This window comes from Myotis nattereri (genome assembly GCF_964212035.1).
Source record: "Myotis nattereri genome assembly, chromosome: 3".
Lineage (NCBI taxonomy): Eukaryota > Metazoa > Chordata > Mammalia > Chiroptera > Vespertilionidae > Myotis > Myotis nattereri.
The window spans coordinates 158,789,717-158,809,518 of record NC_138077.1 but is presented as its reverse complement, the minus strand read 5'-3'; the positions used below and the strand labels follow the sequence as shown (position 1 = coordinate 158,809,518).

Sequence of the window (19,802 nt, the reverse complement as noted above, 5' to 3'; positions counted from 1 at the left end):
GCTAAGGATGTCCGACTGCAGTTTAGGCCTGCTCCCCGCTGGCAAGTGGACATCCCCCGAGGGCTGCCAGGCTGCCAGAGGGATGTCTGACTGCCAGCTTGGGCCCAGCCCCCCAGGGAGTGGGTCTAAGCCAGCAGGTGGACATCCTTCAAGGGGTCCCAGACTGCAAGAGGGCATAGGCCAGGCTGAGGGACCCCCCTGAGTGCACAAATTTTTGTTCACCGGGCCTCTAGTTAATAAATAATAAAAGAACTTTGTGTTTTGATTACTTACAACTATAAACCTACTTTTACCCTATCCTACATAATGTATAATGTAATGTGCTTAAAATATTAGTACACTAGTAAATGTATGTAATTTTTCAAGATAAAAAATTATACATTTATTGATGTATGAATAGCTAAATAATTTCTCTAGTTTATTATAGATTCCATTCCAATATTTAATCATCTTAGGCATTAAAAATATTTACACTTCATCTTTTTAACATATTTGCATTAGGAATATATTAATAGCTGATTTTTTTTTTTAGTATTTAAAAAATAATTTACTGGTCTCTAAAACAGAATCAAAAGGTAGAGAGAACTAAAAATTTATAAAAGTGACCTTCATGGGTCTAAGTGAATGCCATGGGGTTATTTTTTATATGATTTTAACTCTAGATGGTTATAAGTAATAGAAAGATAATAGAAAAGGAACAAAGGTAAAGGAGAAAAACAATATGTGAAGAGTATTTCCAGCAATTGTTTGATTTAATGCAATAATGAAAACTGAGTCATAACATCTCTTGTTAACATAAGCAAGAAAAAAATGTTCCTTATATATACATGTGGTATAAAATGAAGACAGAGGTTTGTAAGCATTAACTAATTTTATAAAAAATATGAAATATTTTATTGTTATTCAGCATCTAGACAGAAATTGCTTAATTAAATTTAAATTGTACTAAACTTATTACCAATTAAAAAGGTGAAAAAACAAGAGCTATAACTGCTCCCTAACTTATTAAAAATTTTATTTTCAACATTTAAAGTCTACTTTTATTCTTTCAATTTTAATTTATTTTTAAAATAGTAGCTGTGTATATAGAGTTGGCATCATGGTCTTCATTTACATATTAGAAATCCAGTGCATAGTAAGAACCCATGGTGTGGGACTTTTGCCAATCATATTGTTTTTGAAACCCTTTGCCATTATTTGGCCAAGACCTCATTGTATTCAGTGAAACATAAAATGCCAGCCCTAACTGGTTTGGCTCAGCAGGTAGAGCATCAGCCTGCAGACTGAAGGGTCCCAGGTTCGATTTCGGTCAAGGACATGTACCTGGGTTGCGGGCACATCCCCAGTAGGGGGCGTGCAAGAGGGAGCTGAATCGATGTTTCTCTCTCATCGATGTTTCTAACTCTCTATCCCTCTCCCTTCCTCTCTGTAAAAAGTCAATAAAATATATTTAAAAAAAACATAAAATGCCAATTAAATTCCTAGTTGAAAGCATGCTATGGATAGATAGGTGGATATAGTTAGGTAGGTAGGTAGATAGATAGATGATAGATAGATAGATGATAGATAGATAGATAGATAGATAGATAGATAGATAGATAGATAGATAGATAATGATAGGTAGATGATAGCTAGAGCAATCATTCCTAAGGAAAAAAAGAGATAAAGAGTGATAGGCTATAATGAATGTTCCTGTGTTATTTCTTATGTGAAATCTTCTCAAGAAAATCTCATTTCCATGATGATGATTTGTTTAAATTTCCTTTGGGGAAAGAAATTGACACTTTTGACTAACTACTATGCTTGCATCATTTATTTATTAATTCAACAATATTACTTGAGTGATTACTACCTGATAAACCTCAAGGATAGTATAGTGAGAAAAATTCCATAAGGTTTTGCTCTCACAGCACTTAGTCTCCTGGAGAAGACAGATATGAATCGGTTATTAGTCAGTGATTCACACTAATGTGTCATTTTACGTTGAGGAAAGTATTCCAAAGAAAATAATGAGCTTCTATGCAGGCATGTGACAAAAATATCTAGACTGGTGAGCTGAGCCAGGGAGGACTTCTTCTGGAAGTATAGTTTGAATTGATATCTGAAAGTCAAACAGGAGTTAATTGAATAAAAGGGTGGCTAGAGGGAGGCCACAGGGAGTGTTTTGGTGCAGAGGTGCTGACGTGAGAAGGTACATAGAACCTCTGAGAAGCTGTGAAGCAGCCAGTGTGATTAAACTGCAAAGGTCTATGGGACTCTCTTGGGAGATGAGGTTGAGCAGCAGGTGCCAGAACATGAGGTGCCTCAAAGGTAGAGTGTCCACCTTATCCCTATTTGCCACGGCCAGTAATTTTCATGTCTGTTGCCCCGTGTTCTGTTCAGTTCAGCATTTGTCTGAGTTTTTTTAATTTGCTTACAAAACTTAGACAAGCTTGGGTAAGTTTGGTAAGCTCTTCTTCCAGTTCCTGCAGTGTTTTAGTGACTGTGTGAGACTCACATGTGCAGTGATCATTCTAACTTTCACATGTTGAAATATGCAAGATAATCAGTGATATCTCACTTCTCTTTCCAGACCCTATCCAGATATGGTGTGAGCATCAGCTTGCATTCAAATACACTTTGTGGTTAAGGACAACTACCTCCTCCTTGTCAGGGAACAGTGGAAGAAAGATTCCAAATGCTGTCATTGTCAGGCACATAGTGCTCTATTCCAGATAATTTTTACATTGTAGAAAAAATTACTTTCAAAATAGACTTTTGAATGAGATGTTTTATAGGTCTACCAATACAATAAAATCAATTCTAAGTACTTTTATCACCCACTATCACTCTCAAAATGTCCAAAGTTTGATAATAAACCAATATAATTCTTATCATAGGCTTTGTTAAAAGTTTTAGACTTGACCCCAAGAGCAATGTAAAAGTCAAGAAACATGTAAACAGGGCTGAAGAAATGTTCAGCTTTGCTTTTCCAATATATTGCTTCAAACTTACTGATATATTGTCATAGAGTTACTTGCACGTGACTTCTGGAGATGGTTTTTGAGAGCAAGGTTTCTCCATTTGTCCCCCTTACTTACTAGCACAGCCTTACTTGCGACTTTAATACTTGATAAATATTCTGAAATATTCAAAATGTTGTACCTATTTTTCCCCAGGTTTTTTTTTCTTTTTATATTACCTGAAATTTTATTTTGATTTAATACTACCTATATGAATAGGTTAATACTAATTAGAGAAAATCATAAAGATTTTACAAAGATTCCCAAAAAACACACTTTTTCCCCTAGAAGAAAATAACTGTTCATTAGAAATGTAAAATTAAGGACAACTTAAATGGATGAAGCTTTTAACTCACTCTTCAGCTTTTTCTTTATTAGACAAAATTTTTTTAAAAAGGATTTGAGCAATTAGATGTTGTACAGGGCATTGGAAATTGCTTAATGATACCCATCAATTTAAATACAGTAAACATCCAATATATGTATTCCATATATTGATCTATAATCTGATGCAGTCAGGATTTTAGACGGGATATTTTGTTTAGTTGTGGGATATTCTGACAAGTATTTAGATTAAAACAATACAAAATTAGGGAAGAAAAGTTCAAGAGTTCCTTCGTTTTCAATACAATGCAAAGTAATTTATTCTGACATCTTTGCTAAGTAAAATTAAGAACTGAAAGCTTATAAATAACTTTTAGAAGGTCTGCGGTGCCAGGTCTCTCAAAACTCACCCTGAACCCATTTGTGGAATTCAGGAGACAGGAACAAGTGTTTCAAGAACCTAACAAAGAACTATTCCCTTCAATCTCCTGTGTGTGAGAAGAGGAAAGGCTATGTGGTAATGAAACAACACAGAATGAAATTTTGCAAATCATTGAGCTTGCCTTGACTTGTTAGTAGCTGCGTGATCCCGAGTAAATTGCTTAAGCACTGCAAGCCTCAGTTTCTGATTAATTAAAATACAGATAAAATGGTGGTTCTTAATGAAATAGTGTGAATTAAACTGTAATGACTAAAGGATGTGCCCTAATATCAAACAACTTGGGCTTTTTTTTTTTTAATCTAATACCATCAGGAGGCATATTTTTTTTTCATCAGAAGGAATTTTAAATATTCTTTTCTTGGGAAGCCCTGAAACTAGAAACAACATTTTCATATGAGAAACAGAAATCAAGACAGAGCCATACAGATAGTCTATTCTCTCAAAATGAGTAATTTATATTTTACAGGAAATATTGAAGGGAATTGAGGAATATAATAAATACTTATAGAGAATATTAAATATTTTCAGATGTGTAGAACAAGGGCTCTGCAAATGTTAATAAATACTGATTCAAAGAAGGCCTTGCTCACTCTTGCAGATCAGCTTGGGCAAGGACACTTATGCTGGGAAGCTGATCAGAAGTTTAAGGCCCTACCTGGTTTGGCTCAGTGGATAGAGCATCAGCCTAAGGAATTTTTTTCCAGTATTTTTTGTCTCTAATTTATGTGAAGTTATTAAATTTTTATGAAATTTTTAGTATGAGTCCCAAGCAGATTATCTGTGAAGGTATTTCCAGTAAGAATATAATTCCCATGTATGGGAATACATTGAAAACTACAAGTGCATTATTTAAGATGTTTTTAAACTCTACTTTTTCTTTAAAAATCCCAACTCCCTATAGTTCTAAGAAGGTCAGAATAATATGAAAAATGTAGCTAGATGTTACATGTACTAAAATGTTTATTAATACATAATATGGAGGAAAGGTTAGAATATTAAAGCACCTTAAACTACAGAGGTCACAAAAAGATGCACCTAACAAATATGATGCCATTAAATTAAAACATGTAATTAAAATGTTAATGCTGTTATCCACAACAGTTAAAATTTACAATGGGTAGGGTTTCTAATATAGCTTCAGTGGAGTCATCTAAAAGACATTACCCAAACAATAATTTTAATTCCTTTTAAAATATTTATGCCATTTAAAGCAAACGGCAAAATAAACTTTTATATAAGACTTAATATCAAAGTCTAAACTAGTGGTTTCCAATGAATAGAAATGGGGATATTGTCCCCCATGGAACATTTGGTGTGCCTGGAGGCATTTTTGGTTATCCTATATAATAAAAGCGCAATATGCAAATCGACCGAATGGCTGAACAGCAGAACAACCATCCAGACAACCATCCGGATGACCATTGGGGACCATGCTATGACACCCACTGGCACCAGGCCAGCCAAGGTAGCCCAGTCATCGCCCCATGATCACCCTGCAGAGGGATGCCCAGGCCACTGGCTGGTGGGGTGATCAATCAGGGGGTTCCACAATTGCTCCAAAGAGGGAGGCCCAAGCCACCAACCAGCGGGCTGCAGTAGGTGTGCAGGGCCTCCCTCCTTGAGGGAAGCCCGATCCCGGGTGCTGGCAGCCAGAGGGAAGCCTGGGTCCCGGGTGCCAGTGCCAGGAGAAGGAAAGCCTACTCTTTCATGAATTTTGTGCAGCGGGCCTCTAGTATACAGGTGGTGGTGCTACTGGCATCTGGTGAAAAGAAGACAGAGATTCTGTTAAACTCCCTATAATGTACAGAATAGCTGCTATAAAATGTTGGTCCAAAATTTTGGTCAATGGTGCCACTGCTGCAGAACTATGGTCTATCATAATCTTTTCTTCTGTTTTATATATTGCAATTTAGCCATTTAGACAGCACAGTAGACAATATGTACTGTTGGCAAAAATGTCAGAAAAAGGACATTCTCATATTGTTGGTAGAAGTATCAATTGGAGTAAATGTTTCGTAGGCAATTGTAAACTTAAAAATCTGCCTCTACTTGCATTTCTACTTTTAAGAAGCACTTTCTAACAATTTTACATTACGTATATATGTAACTATATTGGAACAAGAATCCTCTATTCAGTATTATCTGTAATAAGAAACTCTTTGAAACAAATGTTCATTAGTAAAGAAGAGGTTAAATAAATTAGAGCACAGTCATAGGAGGCAATAATAAGAAATGGTAGAATTGTATATTCTAACAAAGAAGTATTAATGTGATATATTGCAGGTTATAAATAATTCAGGTTGCTTGAATTTATAAACAAAATTCTTTATTAAACTTATGTAAATAAATTTATATATGTGTGTGTCCATAGCAAAGGTCAGGAAGGAGCAGAGTAACCATTAAGAAAAAGAGTAGTCATTGAGAATATGAGTATGAGGTGAAATGTTTATTTTTTACTTTACACAGTCTTGTAATATTTTCTTTTTTTTTCAAGCTTGGGAAATTTGTGAAATTAAAAAAAATGTATTAAGAATGTATCACATAATAATAACTATATATACACACGTCCATCTTGTAAGCATTATGTGAGGCATTAACTTTGAGTAGGTTTTACCAGGTGTTTCCTGGTGAAAGGGAATTAAGGTAGTGTAGACATGGACAGAACAACTGGAGGAGGCCACTACAAACAACTAAGTGCAGTTCTGGAAAACTTGAGAAGAGGTGGGTAAGAGTAGTAATACAGAAATGCTCAATTATAAGAGTAGTAATTTGAATTTAAATGAAAGCTTATATTATATAATGACAATACCTTATTTGGACATAGTTTAATTAGTATTTGCTCCAATCAAGGAAACTCTATTCTTCAATATTGAACATGTCTATGAAAAACTTCAATTTCTACTTAAAAGTTAAATGATTTTTGCAAATTCTTTTTTATATTTCTGTACTTGAACCTAATCCCTTGCATGGTTTTAGTTGAAAGAATACAGCATTAAAGATGAAAAATGTCAAAGAAAGAAAGAAATTATCTTCAGTTTGTAGCTTTCTTTTCAAAGATCCAGAAGCCTTTTTCTTATTGCAATCTTTCAAAAGCATGGCTAGACATTTTTATGTATAGTTACAATCTTATTATTCTAAATGTGGTGATTCGTAGATGGAATTAGTGGGGTCACTGGCTCATACTTCAGAATTCTGAGAGATCCTTATTATTAACTAGAGACCTGTTGCACGAAAAGATTTGTGCAATAGGCCTTCCCTTCCCCTGGGTCCACCGGCACCCGGGACCCAGGCCTTTGCACCAGCTGGAGCCGCCTTCAAGCCCTCACTGCTCCGGCCAGAGACGCCTTCAAGCCTTCCCTGCTCCGGCCGGTGCCGCCTTCAGTCTTCGCTCCGCTGCTTCGTGCATACATATGCAAATTAACTGCCATCTTTGTTGGTGGTTAATTTGCATATCACTCTGATTAGCCAATGGTGGGCATAGTGAAGGTACAGACAATTTGAATCTTTGTCTATTATTAGATAGGATGAGCCAATACCTGGGAAGTACTTTCATTTGACCAATTCAGGAAATGTTGCTACTCAAATACCTAATCAATCAAAGTTATCAGAATAGATGAAATGCTTGAATGTTCCTTTGAAACAACATAACAAAGGGTATGTTAGTTCAGTGCTGAACTAACTCAGCTTTTACTCATTTACATATTGTTTGAAAGGCATTTTATATTATAACTAAAGGCCCGGTGCACAAAAATTTGTGCACTTGGGGGGAGAGGCGGGGTCCCTCAGCCCGGCCTGTGCCCTCCCGCAGTCTGGGACACTCGGGGGATGACCACCTGCTGGCTTAGGCCTGCTCCCCAGGGGATTGGGCCCAAGATGGCAATCAGACATCCCTCTGGCAGCCCGGCAGCCCTCGGGGGATGTCCACTTGCCAGCGGGGAGCAGACCTAGGCTGCAGTCGGACATCCTTAGCGCTGCTGAGGAGGCAGGAGAGGCTTCCACCACCACTGCTGTGCTGGCAGCCATCAACCTGGCTTGTGGCTGAGCAGAGCTCCCCCATGTGGGAGCACCATGACCACTAGAGGGCAGCTCCTGCATTGAGTGTCTGCTCCCTGGTGGTCAGTGTGTGTCATAGTGACCAGTCATTCCCAGTCTTTCTGCTGTTAGGGTCAGTTTGCATATTACCCTTTTACTATATAGGATAGAGACCTGGTGCATGGGTGGGGGCCAGCTGGTTTGCCCTGAAGGGTGTCCCGGATCAGGGTGGGGGTCCCGCTTGGGTGCCTGGCCAGCCTGGGTGAGGGGCTGAGGGCCGTTTTCAGGCTGGCCAGCAACTGAAACTCCCAGCATCTCCTTTTATTTTTTTTAAATTCTGGGATTATTTACCTTCTATAATTGAAACATTGTTGCCATCACTGGCAGTCCCAGCTCTGAGGCCGCAGCCAGATGAAAGCAGGTATCTGGGGTTTGTTTAGCTTCTATAATTGAAACATTGTTGCTTTTGGGCTCAGAGCTGGGCCGCGGCAGGCGGGGAACTTTGGATTCCTCCATCACTGAAGCAAGGAAGCCTCATGTTTGCTTTAGCTGCATGGCTGCGGGCCACCATCTTTGTTGGCAGTTAATCTGCATATCACCCTGATTAGCCAATGGGAAGCTTAGTGGAGGTATGGTTAATTACCCTTTTTGTCTTTTATTAGATAGGATTAGAGGCTTGGTGCATAAAATTCATGCACTTGGGGTGCGGGGTCCCTCAGCCCAGCCTGCACCCTCTCACAGTCCAGAAGCCCCTGGGGGATGTCCGACTGACAGCTTAAACCCACTGCCCATGGGCTGTCAGTCGGACATCTTTAGTGCTACTGCCACTGTGATGGCCAGCTGTGATCCTGTCTTTTGGCTGAGTGGTTCTCCCCCTGTGGGAGCACACTGACCACCAGGGGGCAGCTCCTGCATTGGGCATCTACCCCCTGGTGGTCAGTGTGTGTCATAGCGACTAGTTGTTCACCATTTGGCCTATTTGCATATTAGCCTTTTATTATATTGGATCCCAAACCAGACATGCCTCAGTGCTCCATTCATAAAAGCAAGCAACCTAGTCCTTACTCTGTAGATTAGTTATAAACCTGGAGAGGTTTTCACCAAGTTGTGTATTAATTAATGATAAGATATTAGTCAGAAAAATTTTGCAGGAAGTGGCAGGATTATTGATTGCAAAGGCCCAAGAAAATATCCAAGGAATAGCAACTATTCTAAGGGGCGTAAAGTTCTTGGAGGAGTTGTTTTGGGGGGATATGCAGTGTGAAAAAAGGCTGAACATAGGCAAGGTTCAGCTAGATTTCTGAGAATTTTATGCACCAGCCTATGGCATTTGGTCTATTGGCAAAAAACAACAACAACAACACACACACACACACACACACACACACACACACACAACAAAAACAAAAAACAAAAACAAAAAACTATCAGAACTGGGATTAAGAAGATAGGCCATAGATTCAATTTCATGAATGTGAGTTCCAGCTCAGGTAATTACTAGCTGTTGGATAAGATATGCAATCACTCTGTGCTGCGATCTACCTAACTTCAAAATAAAATAAATTGGGTGTGTGTTCCCACATACACACAGCCATGTTGAGTTGTTTGAATGATTAGACAGAATGTGCTGACACGTGGAGAATATTTACATTAATGCCAGAAATATATTACGATTTAGCATAAACATTCTTATTTTTCTTATTAATAGTTCCCATTATCTGAGTTTATTATAGACAGATTAAACAAATGGGAGAAAATGGCAGCAGAAAGATAGGTTAGAAGACAATTGCGAAAGATGCAAAGTAAAATGAAAAGTGGGCTTTCGATTAAGACAGAGAATTTTAAGTTCTAACATCAATATTATCTGTAGACTTAGAACCTTGGACCAATGACTTAACATTTGAATCAAATCCTATTTTTTGTTAACTATAAAATTGGATAATAATGTGATATTTAAGGAGACTAAGTATTAAGGTATTAGTTGTGTGTTTCAAAAACAAATGCTGCTCAATAAATTACACATTTAAAAATTCTATTAGTAATATTACAACCTTAATACAGGATAACAATGGTTTGACTATGAAAATAGAGAAGAAACAGGTACATGTATGAAGGTAAAAATTTGATAAATACTGACATCTAACCAAGGGAATGATGAATCTATGAAATATGATTGTTGAATATTTTTAATAACACAGATAATAATTTTGTTTTGTATGGTATTGTTTTATTTACAACTAGAGGCCCTGCACCCTCTCCAATCTGGGACCCCTCGGGGGATGTCTAACTGCTGGTTTAGGCCGATTGGGCCTAAATCGGCAGTTGGATATCCCTCTCACAATCGGGACTTCTGGCTCCTAACCTCTCGCCTGCCTGCCTGATTGCCCCTAACCACTTCTGCCTGCCAGCCTATTCAACCCCTAACTGCTCCCCTGCTGGCCTGATCCCCCCCAACTGCCCTCCCCTGCAGGCCCGGTTCCCCCCGACAACTGCCCTCCCCTGCAGGCTATCTTTTGACAATGTTGGGGTGGCCATCTTGTGAAAACAGGGTGTGAGGGTCAATTTGCATATTACCTCTTTATTATATAGGATGGTTACTATTTTGTTTGTGCCCTTTGCTTTCCTTGGAAAGGAAATCTGGCAAGTATACAAGCAGCTTGGTAGACACTTACATCCACACCTAGAATCTATTGCATGTGAAGCAGAATCTGCTTCTTGACCCATCCAAAAACAAGTCTCTCCCTCTCAATGAAGATTCCTTGAATGATTATTATATCCCACATTCATCTCTCCATATCGAATCAGTATCACTTATATTTCATTACATATTGTTCTTTGTCATTTGTTTTGTTTTCTCTGCATTAATACTACAGTGATTTGGGATAATAAATATTTGTTTGTTTTGTTTTCCCATCATATCCACACCCAATTAGCATGGTAAACTTAGTGATAGGGCTTGACATCCTTATCTACTAGTATATTCCCAATCATAGAATGATGATTTTCAAGTAGATCTGTGTAGATGAGTGTGAAGGCAGTGTACTGTTTCTTCAGTGACAAAGCTCAACTCCTCTGCTTTTGGGGGCTAGAAGGCTCTAATCACCTCTTGGTGATGGAGGAAGCTTCGTGGCATCACTTTGGTTTATTTTGGTTCTCATTACTGCTGGTAATCTTGGCTTATGTGATGACCTCCACTTAGACAGTAAATGTGATTATCTTGATGTTTATAGTATTTCCTTTACATCTTGGCTCCTTCTATTCTTCAGAGAAGGGCAGCCATGTCACCATTTTAACCTCATCTCTATTCAACCCATTATTTTAGTTGTACATAACTTCACTTGACCTGGCAACCTTCCGGGCAGCCCTACAACTTCTCTCCACTTCTCTAACTTTTCTGTGTGTACAGAACAGTTAATAGCTTTGTGTGTTCCCCCATCATTTTATTCCTGGGCAGGCTATATAATAATCCTATCCTTCCCTGCTATCAAGGGAAACTCCAGTAAGCAAGCAGCTTGCAAGAAACTCCAAAGGAAAGCAGGTCTAGTCTTTATATTCACGTTTGGTCCACGGTCAAGGGACAAAGGTCAAGCTCTCATAAAGAATGTGCTCACCATGAAAATTCCAGAGTCACATTAGCATTCAATGTGTGATCAGGATGATAGTTTTACCATTTCTGATTCCATTTTCTACAAACCTTTTGAATGTTCCTCCCCAGCTTGTCTTTAGGAGAATGGGGAGCACCTAACTTTCTTCTCACAAGCAGAGAAAACTTTTTCATAGAGAATATTATTCTCTCCCGAAGGGCAAGGACTCCTAACTCTGAGCCACTAGCCTGGGGCCCCTCTCTCCAGTCCTCTTCCTAGGTTAGAGGTGTTCCTACAGTCTCTCTGTAAGGCCCAAGGGAAGCCACCCAACCTGCTGGTGGCTCTTTTCCAAATGCCTGGCACTCAATATTTCTTTTCTTTAATCTTTGAACTGAATACTGTTTTAGGACTGTCAGAAAAGTTTCACCTGACTTTTCTGTTATAAAGCAGTATAATAGCAGTAGTACTAGTAATAATAACAGTATGAAGGAAAGAAAAATGACAATGAAAAAAGCCAGCATTAGCACAGAAAGTCAAGAACAACTAGAGTGAATGAATTCACTTCAATTCAGTAATTATTTAAGGAATTTCTGAAGTTTTTAAAGATAATACAAATGATAAACAATTTTAGAGTAAAACTGAGTGGCCTCATACATTTTTTAAGTAGCTTGACCCTCTGGTTGAAAGGAATAATTACATACTGAAACTGTATGAAAGATAAATTGGTTCATTAATACCAAACTAGGACCGTGTGACATTGTTCATTTAGGTTTCTGGGAAAGTCTGCAAGACTCATTTTTAGATAAGCCCATCTAAAGTCTGCGGACTTTACTATAAGATAATATACAGGTTGTTTTTTTTCCTTTATATAAGCAAAAGCAAAAAAAAATTCAGGGAACACTTTCTCTTTTTTACCTTAGATAGACTGCTATTTTTCCTGTTTTCAGTATACTTTCTAACTTTCTACTTTTCATCTAAACTACAAGAATCACTGATCCACAGAACTTTCACCTGTATGAAAAAATGTCAGAGATAGTCCATTCTGTAGACTGATTGAGTAAAATTAGAATACATACAACATGTCTTCACACAAAATACTCATATCAGGATGACATATGAAAATATGTGAATGGAACACTATAATACACTAACTCTGAAATAATATTAGCTAAAATATAGTCAATGTTTTTTTTTAATATTACTAGATTTCTTGTGAAAATGATAAACAATTTTATGTGACAATGAAACAAATGTAGTGTCTGACTGCATTTTATTTCATCCCCATCATTAAAAAATAAACCTTGATGGAAATTCTCTGCTTTGTATTTCAAGTCTTCTCCATTTAGTAGCTTCCTCATAACAATAAAAAACATATGGGGAAATAGTGAGAGGGAAATTTTTTTTAAAAAAAAAATTAGCTAGTTAGCTTATGGTAAAAACATATGGGACAAAGTTGTCCAAAATATGGTCATAACTCCTCCGACAATTCATTTCATCCAGGAGCCTTGCCTGACCTCCCAGATTCATTGACAGACTATTATATTCAGAATGGCTTTGAAAACTTACAGCCCTTAAAAATGCTCCTGAGACATATAAAAATGTTTTTATTTAGAATGGAACATATAACACCTGCCACATTTGTAGGTTTGAAACCACTTCTGATAAGAATTAAAAGGCACTCTTTCTAGCTGAAATAGGACTATCAGTATGACTTGTCTGCTCATGAGAAATAGAGGGTTCTTGCCTCAGATGTCGCAATTTAGTGTAAAAGCACTTTCATGATAACAGGGTACACAGGATGATAACACTATAAAGATGCCAGTCTAATCTTCAAAGTTCACTGATCAGCGATAAAATATAAAGTAACAAACACATGTGAAATGCCAGATTATCAGCTGGTTGGAACATTCTAGGTATTGAGGTGTGCTGAGATACTACTGATAAGTGGGAAATGTTGTTTTTTTTCTATATGTTATACAGAAATATATCCTCCCCCAGGAGGGGTGAATGATTGTAATAGATTTGTATTTAAGATGCATATAAATTTTTCTCACAGGGATATAATATATTTAAATGTTAATAAGTGATATACTTAAAGTGCTCAAAATCATTTTCCCCCCTCAGAATAATGCCTAATGGCTGAAAATTTTAAGCCCTCTTTATCACTTTTTTTGTTTTAACTCTAGCAACAATTTTAAATATACGTACAAGGATGATTAGACATGCTGGTCCTATAAAACTCCAAATAAAGTTGTTTTCTGTGCTAAGCCAACACCTGAAAAGTAAAAAATAAATAAAAATCTATGAATGTGCTTGTATGTACTTTAACAAAACAAAAATTTCAGTGATATATAAAGCATATTCAGAATTATATTTCAAATGCTTTAAGATAATCTTAACTTACACTTTGGTGGTGCCATAATATCTATACCCTAATGATGCTGAAAATCCAACCACCACAGCTGGGCTGAGATAGCCAAAGATATAAAAATTCTTGTGCAGAAATCCCTTGTTGTAGATAACTCCGACAACAATGAGATAGAGGTGGATGCCTTCAATGCACATCCATGCAAAGGCAGCTAAAAAGAAGTAATGCAGCAGACCAGCAATGATTGAACAAAAGAGCTAGAAACAAACAAACAAAAAAAGGCACGTAAGGAATGTTTGTTTAAACATTACCGAATCACAAAATCATGACTTTCTTTGTAAATCATGCCACTTTATATAATGCCTGATCACATTAAAGTATTCCTGGCAAGTGTAAGCTTTTTAAGATGTACCACTTACTGCTGACATGAAAGAACTGTGTTTCATCAACGTAAAATATTCACCAGTCCTGTGATAGAATTAAGTTACTGTCCTTGTCCAGAGAGTTAGTTATACATTTACATTATGTGCAAAATGATAAATTGTGAATTTACATATAAACCATGATGTCTTAGTGAATATATTATGATTTAAGTTGATTTCTGTTTTGGAGATGCCTTCACTCTATTTTATTCAGGCTCAAAGAATAAAAATTATTTCTAATACTATGGTAAACAAACCATAATATCTTGATTAAGTGTCAAACATTGAATTTATAAAACAAATGATGACATATTTTTCAAAATATCCATTGAAGAATCACTTTAAGTTATAAGATTGCCAAGTAAATTTGAGGTGAGTTCAGTTAAATATTATTTATTAGTAATTACTTTATATCTATAATTGGAGTTAGGCTTATAGAAATAACAAAAGAAGTAGCTACACAATTCTGTATTGATAGAACTAATACAATCTATTTTAGGAGAGATAACATAATACATACTTATATACCTACTATAGGCCTGGTGCACAGATTTGGGCACCGGTGGGGTCCCTCAGCCTGGCCTGTGCCTTGTCGCAATCTGGGACCCCTCAGGGGATGTGGTAGTACGCTAACCAGCAGGTGGCCAGCAAGGAGCCCAAGCCCACTCATCCTGGCTCCTCTGCGCCTGCCACTGCACTGCCCTGTAGAGCACTGCTGTGAAGGCGGGAGGGGTTTGCATTGCCACAGCTGTGCTCACCAGCCATGAGCCTGGTATCTGGCACCCGTCAGTCAGCTGAGCGGTGCTCCCACTGTGGGAGCACACTGACCCCCACGGGGCAGCTCCTGTGTTGAGCATCTGCTCCCTGGTCGTCAAAGCGCATCATAGTGACTGGCCAAACAGTTGTTCGGTCGCTTAGGCTTTTATATGTATAGGTTGCATTAATTAAAACAGTATCATTCAGGCATAAATGAGATTGTATATTAAAATACATTGGAGAGTACTATGTAAGGTTGGGAACAGAGAGATCACTGGTGATAAAAATTTGGGAACCACTTTCGTGGGGGCATGGGATCTGAAATATGGCTTGAAAATGGAAAGAATTTGCTAGATGAAATAGAATGAAAAAGAAACACTTTGTAAGAATAAATATATAAAATAGATATATAAAATTGAGAGGTATCCTGACTACCATTGCAAAACAAACAAACAAATAAACAAACACCAGACATGTCTAATGTATACTATTTAAAATAGATGCTTTGCCGCATCTACTTCAGAAGAAAACCTGGACAGCCAATGGTTAGTTTAATACTTGAAAGATTTCTAAAAACAATGGAGAATTGGAGGCTATTTCATGTTCCTTGGCATGACAATATACTTCTCCAGGCTCCACCTGCAGGAAGAGCAGCTGGCTCATGGCCATGACAATGCATTTCTCTAGTCTCCATTGTATTAGTTCTATTAATACAGAAGTGTGTAGCTACTTCTTTTGTTATTTCTATAAGCCAAACTCCAACTATAGATATAAAATAATTGTAAAAAGCAGCTGGCCCCATCGCCATGACAATGCACTTCTCTAGTCTCCACCTGCAGGAAGAGCAGCTGGCCTGGGGCTCCAGATGCTGCACTAGGAAAACCATTGTTGTGCTTATATTTTCCCCAGGCTGCTGCCAGCCAATGACCTGGCACAGCAAGCTTTTAAGATGTTCCTGTTCTCTGAGAGACAGAGGATTCTTTGTCATGTGACTTTGGCTCAAGGTCTTCTGAAAGGAGTCCTGAACAACCATGTTAAACTTTCTTTAGAATGCACTGCTGGGTATAGGACATAACTAAAAAAAGGAGAATGAAATTCATTTCTAGCATTAAATTACTAGATAAGTTGTTAGAACAAGAAGAAGAAGAAGAAGAAGAAGAAGAAGAAGAAGAAGAAGAACAACAACAACAACAACAACAACAACAACAACAACAACTGCCCTGCTGGGTAAGATGCTTCCACCCACCCCACTTGCTTTCCTCTCTCCTTCCTTCAGGATCAGACCTGCATTGTAGTCTGACGGCTCTCCAAGTCTCTCTCTTCTGATTTTCTCTCATAGTCATTTCATCTAATAAAAGCATTACATGTTTAATTCCATTTTAGTGTCTGTTTCAAGGAGGACCCAGACTAAACACAATATGGAAAACTATTTTATAAGTCCCTTAGTCAATAATGGGGAAAATGGGTAGTGGGTAGTTAATAAAGTGTAGAAACTAGGTAGATCCGATTTATCATATTTCAACCTATGAACCACTGCTGCTTTTATGTTCAGTCCCTGTGTTAAGAGAAACTTTATTTCCAGTGTTCTCCTCCTGCCTTTGTTTAATTCCCATGTAAAATCAAAACAAAACAAAAAGGCTATTTATTTTGTGGCAAAGTTTTCATTTGTCCCAATTGTTCCTCATAATGAAGGACATTTTAATTAATGGAATGGATAGGCAGGTTGCTTAGATATGTTAGCATTATTAAGCTTAGAAAAGACTTACGAACAAAGTATATATTGTGTTTGCCCATTAAACCCTTAATTATAATTCATGTTTCTATGACATATATACATAGGGAACTACACATTTAGAAAATAAAAAAAGAGAGTAAGGAGATCTACATACCTTATTAGAATTTGTATTGATCCCAACCAGAAAAACAAGTTCAGCAAGGAATAGGTTACAACAGAGATTTTTGTGAATTGTTGTCCTGGTGCTTTGAATTTCACTAAAGAACCAGAAGGTAAAAATGCATATGGACAGGCAAATCAAAGAAATAATTATTCCTAGTTGAGTGATCCTTGTAAGAATATTATAATCTTTGATACCCTAAGGGAAAATAATAATAAAGCTGTTAAGAGAATAACTCAGTAGCTTGTCAAAGGAACTACACCATATAATGAACTTTCAGTTTTGGTGAAACATTAATCAAAATGTCCATAAACTGTAAAAATACAAATGTGCATTTAGATGACTTGAAAATGCTCAATATTCAGAGGAATGTGATATAAATCATGAGGCACTTTAATAGTTCTATAATTAGTGATTTTTTCTAGGCATAGTATATATTAGTATATGGCTTAGTACTGTTATCATCATCAGTTTCATGATATTAGAATGGTAATTCATTATTGTAATGTGAACATGGTTAATTAAAACAGATTTATCAGTGGTAAGACCAATTCTTATTGCTATTCAGCCATTCATCTAAAACACATTAACAAAGGTATTAGAAATGCTGAACATATAGTGTCTAGTTTAGAGATTTTGAAATGAGAGAGGTTGGTTTTATTACAACTAGATGAATATTAATATTTTATATACAGAATAGAAGTTTCTTTGCTTACTTAACATTCAGAAAAAGAAAGCATCTTTATGACTGACATTATGGTTAGGAAGATTTATTTGTATATGTTTATGTGAAAATGAACCTATAATCTAATTAAGATTATCAAACCAATATATAAAATATTATGTAACATAAATACAAGATATTACTGATATAACATGCACATTCTAAAGCTATTCACCTTAGAGAGATTTTTTCATGTTTAAAAATCTTGTGGGATTCTATTAAAACATGATATTAGTTATAAATGTGCTAATTCTTATTGACCAGTATCAAATATTTTACCTATATTTTATTGTAAGAATAAACTTTGTATACAAAGCCAAAAATCCCTAAAGTCCAGTATACATTGAAATGTATAAGTGGCCTTTAAAGGGACCATTGAAACCAATGAGTCAATGCATTAATATTTAACAATCTACTACATATTTACAGACTAGATAAGTCCTAGACTAAAAATAAGCTAAAATTCAGTCTAAATATGTCATAGAAGGCAGGTAAGAAAAACAGAAACAAAGACTATAAAAAGATAATGCTGGAGTTTCATCCATTAATGAAATACGCTATTTACACCCAAAGAAAATATATAAAAAGTAATTATTCTCTTAAATGACACAAAAAGAACACATGGTGATTTATAAATATGAAGTAGAAAGTTGCCTTACAATGGAAGTACCGGAAGACATCAAAATGGCAAAATGTGTCAGATGATTACAGCTGCAAGAAGTGTGGGTCTCATTGGAGTACGTTAGCTCACAGCCCTCTAAGGACCAGCTGCCATTCATGGTGTCAGGGGAGTAGTTCCAAAATGCACATTGACTCCTATACTTATCTGTGGTCTGAAAAAGAGACATTTTACTGATGGAAAAAAGAGAAAAAGTTACACATATGGCATCACTTTGTAATATTTAAAATACCCTTTGCATATCAATATAATTAAAAGCATGTCTAAAAACTGAAGCATAAATCAATGCTAATGAATGAAGGATGCTTTTATATGGGAAAATTGAAGTTAACCTTGCAACAATGCCATATTTTATCAACCCTAGGTCACAAAATTATTGTGAAAATGATTTATTATCAAATTAGATGATGTATGTATCATTTAGAAGAGTGCATGACACTCATAATTATATGATATTTATACAATAGATATTAATTGTTGATCTGGGTTCCAAAAATACAACACTGAACAAACAGAAAAAGTATTTGTATTGTTGACCTTACATTCTCATGAGGAGATGAGAAATTATTAAACAAGAAAAATAACCCAGGGAAAGGAGATAGAAAGTGGTATGGAGTTTCATGTGAGGAGGCCTTCCCCTGTAGATTATATCTTAGTGAATACCTTAATGTAGTGAGAGCATGAGCTCTGGAGACTGGGGAACAGATGGTCCCAGAGACTTGGAATGGAAAATGGGAAAGCTATGAAGTGAGACTGAACAGGGATCTCCCAGAAGCATGTAGAAACCAGTGCAGTTAGTGCACAACGAGTGAGATAAAGAGTAGTGAAGTCCTGCCTGGGTGGCTCAGTTGGTTGGAGCATTTGGTCTGGTACACCAAAAGGTTGTGGATTTGATTCCCATTCAAAGCACATACCTAGGTTGTGGGTTCGATCCCCAGTTTGGGCGCTATGAGAGACAACCGATCAATGTTTCTTATATCAATGTGTTGTGGTTTTTTTTTTGTTTTTTGTTTTTGTTTGTTTGTTTTTTCTCTCTCTCTCTCCCTTCCTCTCTCTCTAAACATAAGCATATTCTCAGGTGAGGTTAAAAAAAAAAATCAGTAGCCCTGACCGGTTTGGCTCAGTGGATAGAGCATCGGCCTGCAGACTGAAGGGTTCCAGGTTCGATTCTGGTCAAGGGCATGTACCTTGGTTGCGGGCACATCCCCAGTGGGAGGTGTGCAGGAGGCAGCTGATCGATGTTTCTTTCTCATCGATGTTTCTAACTCTCTATCCCTCACCCTTCCTCTCTGTGAAAAATCAATAAAATGTATTTTAAAAAAAGCAGTGAAGACAAGAACAGAGATAGACAGGGGATGATCACATAGACTACAAGATGGTTGTTCAATAAATAGTTCTCTTTATCACATATTTATATTAAAAATCATAACACAATATCTAATGAACTGTAAGTTTAATAATTATTTATTAATAGAATGGTGAATACCTTAATCTTGTAGAAATAAAAACTGCTTATAATTATATAACAGTTTGCAGTTTAACTAGGTGCTTTCTCAAGTACTTTATTTAATTTT

The 19,802-nt window shown here is 36.8% G+C and overlaps 1 protein-coding gene across 1 annotated transcript in view; it reads right to left on the bottom strand.

The window, feature by feature from the left end:
• ADGRL4 (adhesion G protein-coupled receptor L4) overlaps positions 1-19,802 on the bottom strand; it is a gene marked incomplete at its 5' end in the record, with an annotated part of 101,004 nt that overhangs the window by 16,209 nt on the left and 64,993 nt on the right. The window contains 4 exons of the mRNA XM_081086057.1: positions 13,593-13,659; positions 13,789-14,009; positions 16,820-17,023; positions 18,209-18,382. Coding sequence (XP_080942183.1) covers positions 13,593-13,659; positions 13,789-14,009; positions 16,820-17,023; positions 18,209-18,382 — 666 coding nt within the window. The remainder of the gene's footprint in view (positions 1-13,592; positions 13,660-13,788; positions 14,010-16,819; positions 17,024-18,208; positions 18,383-19,802) is intronic.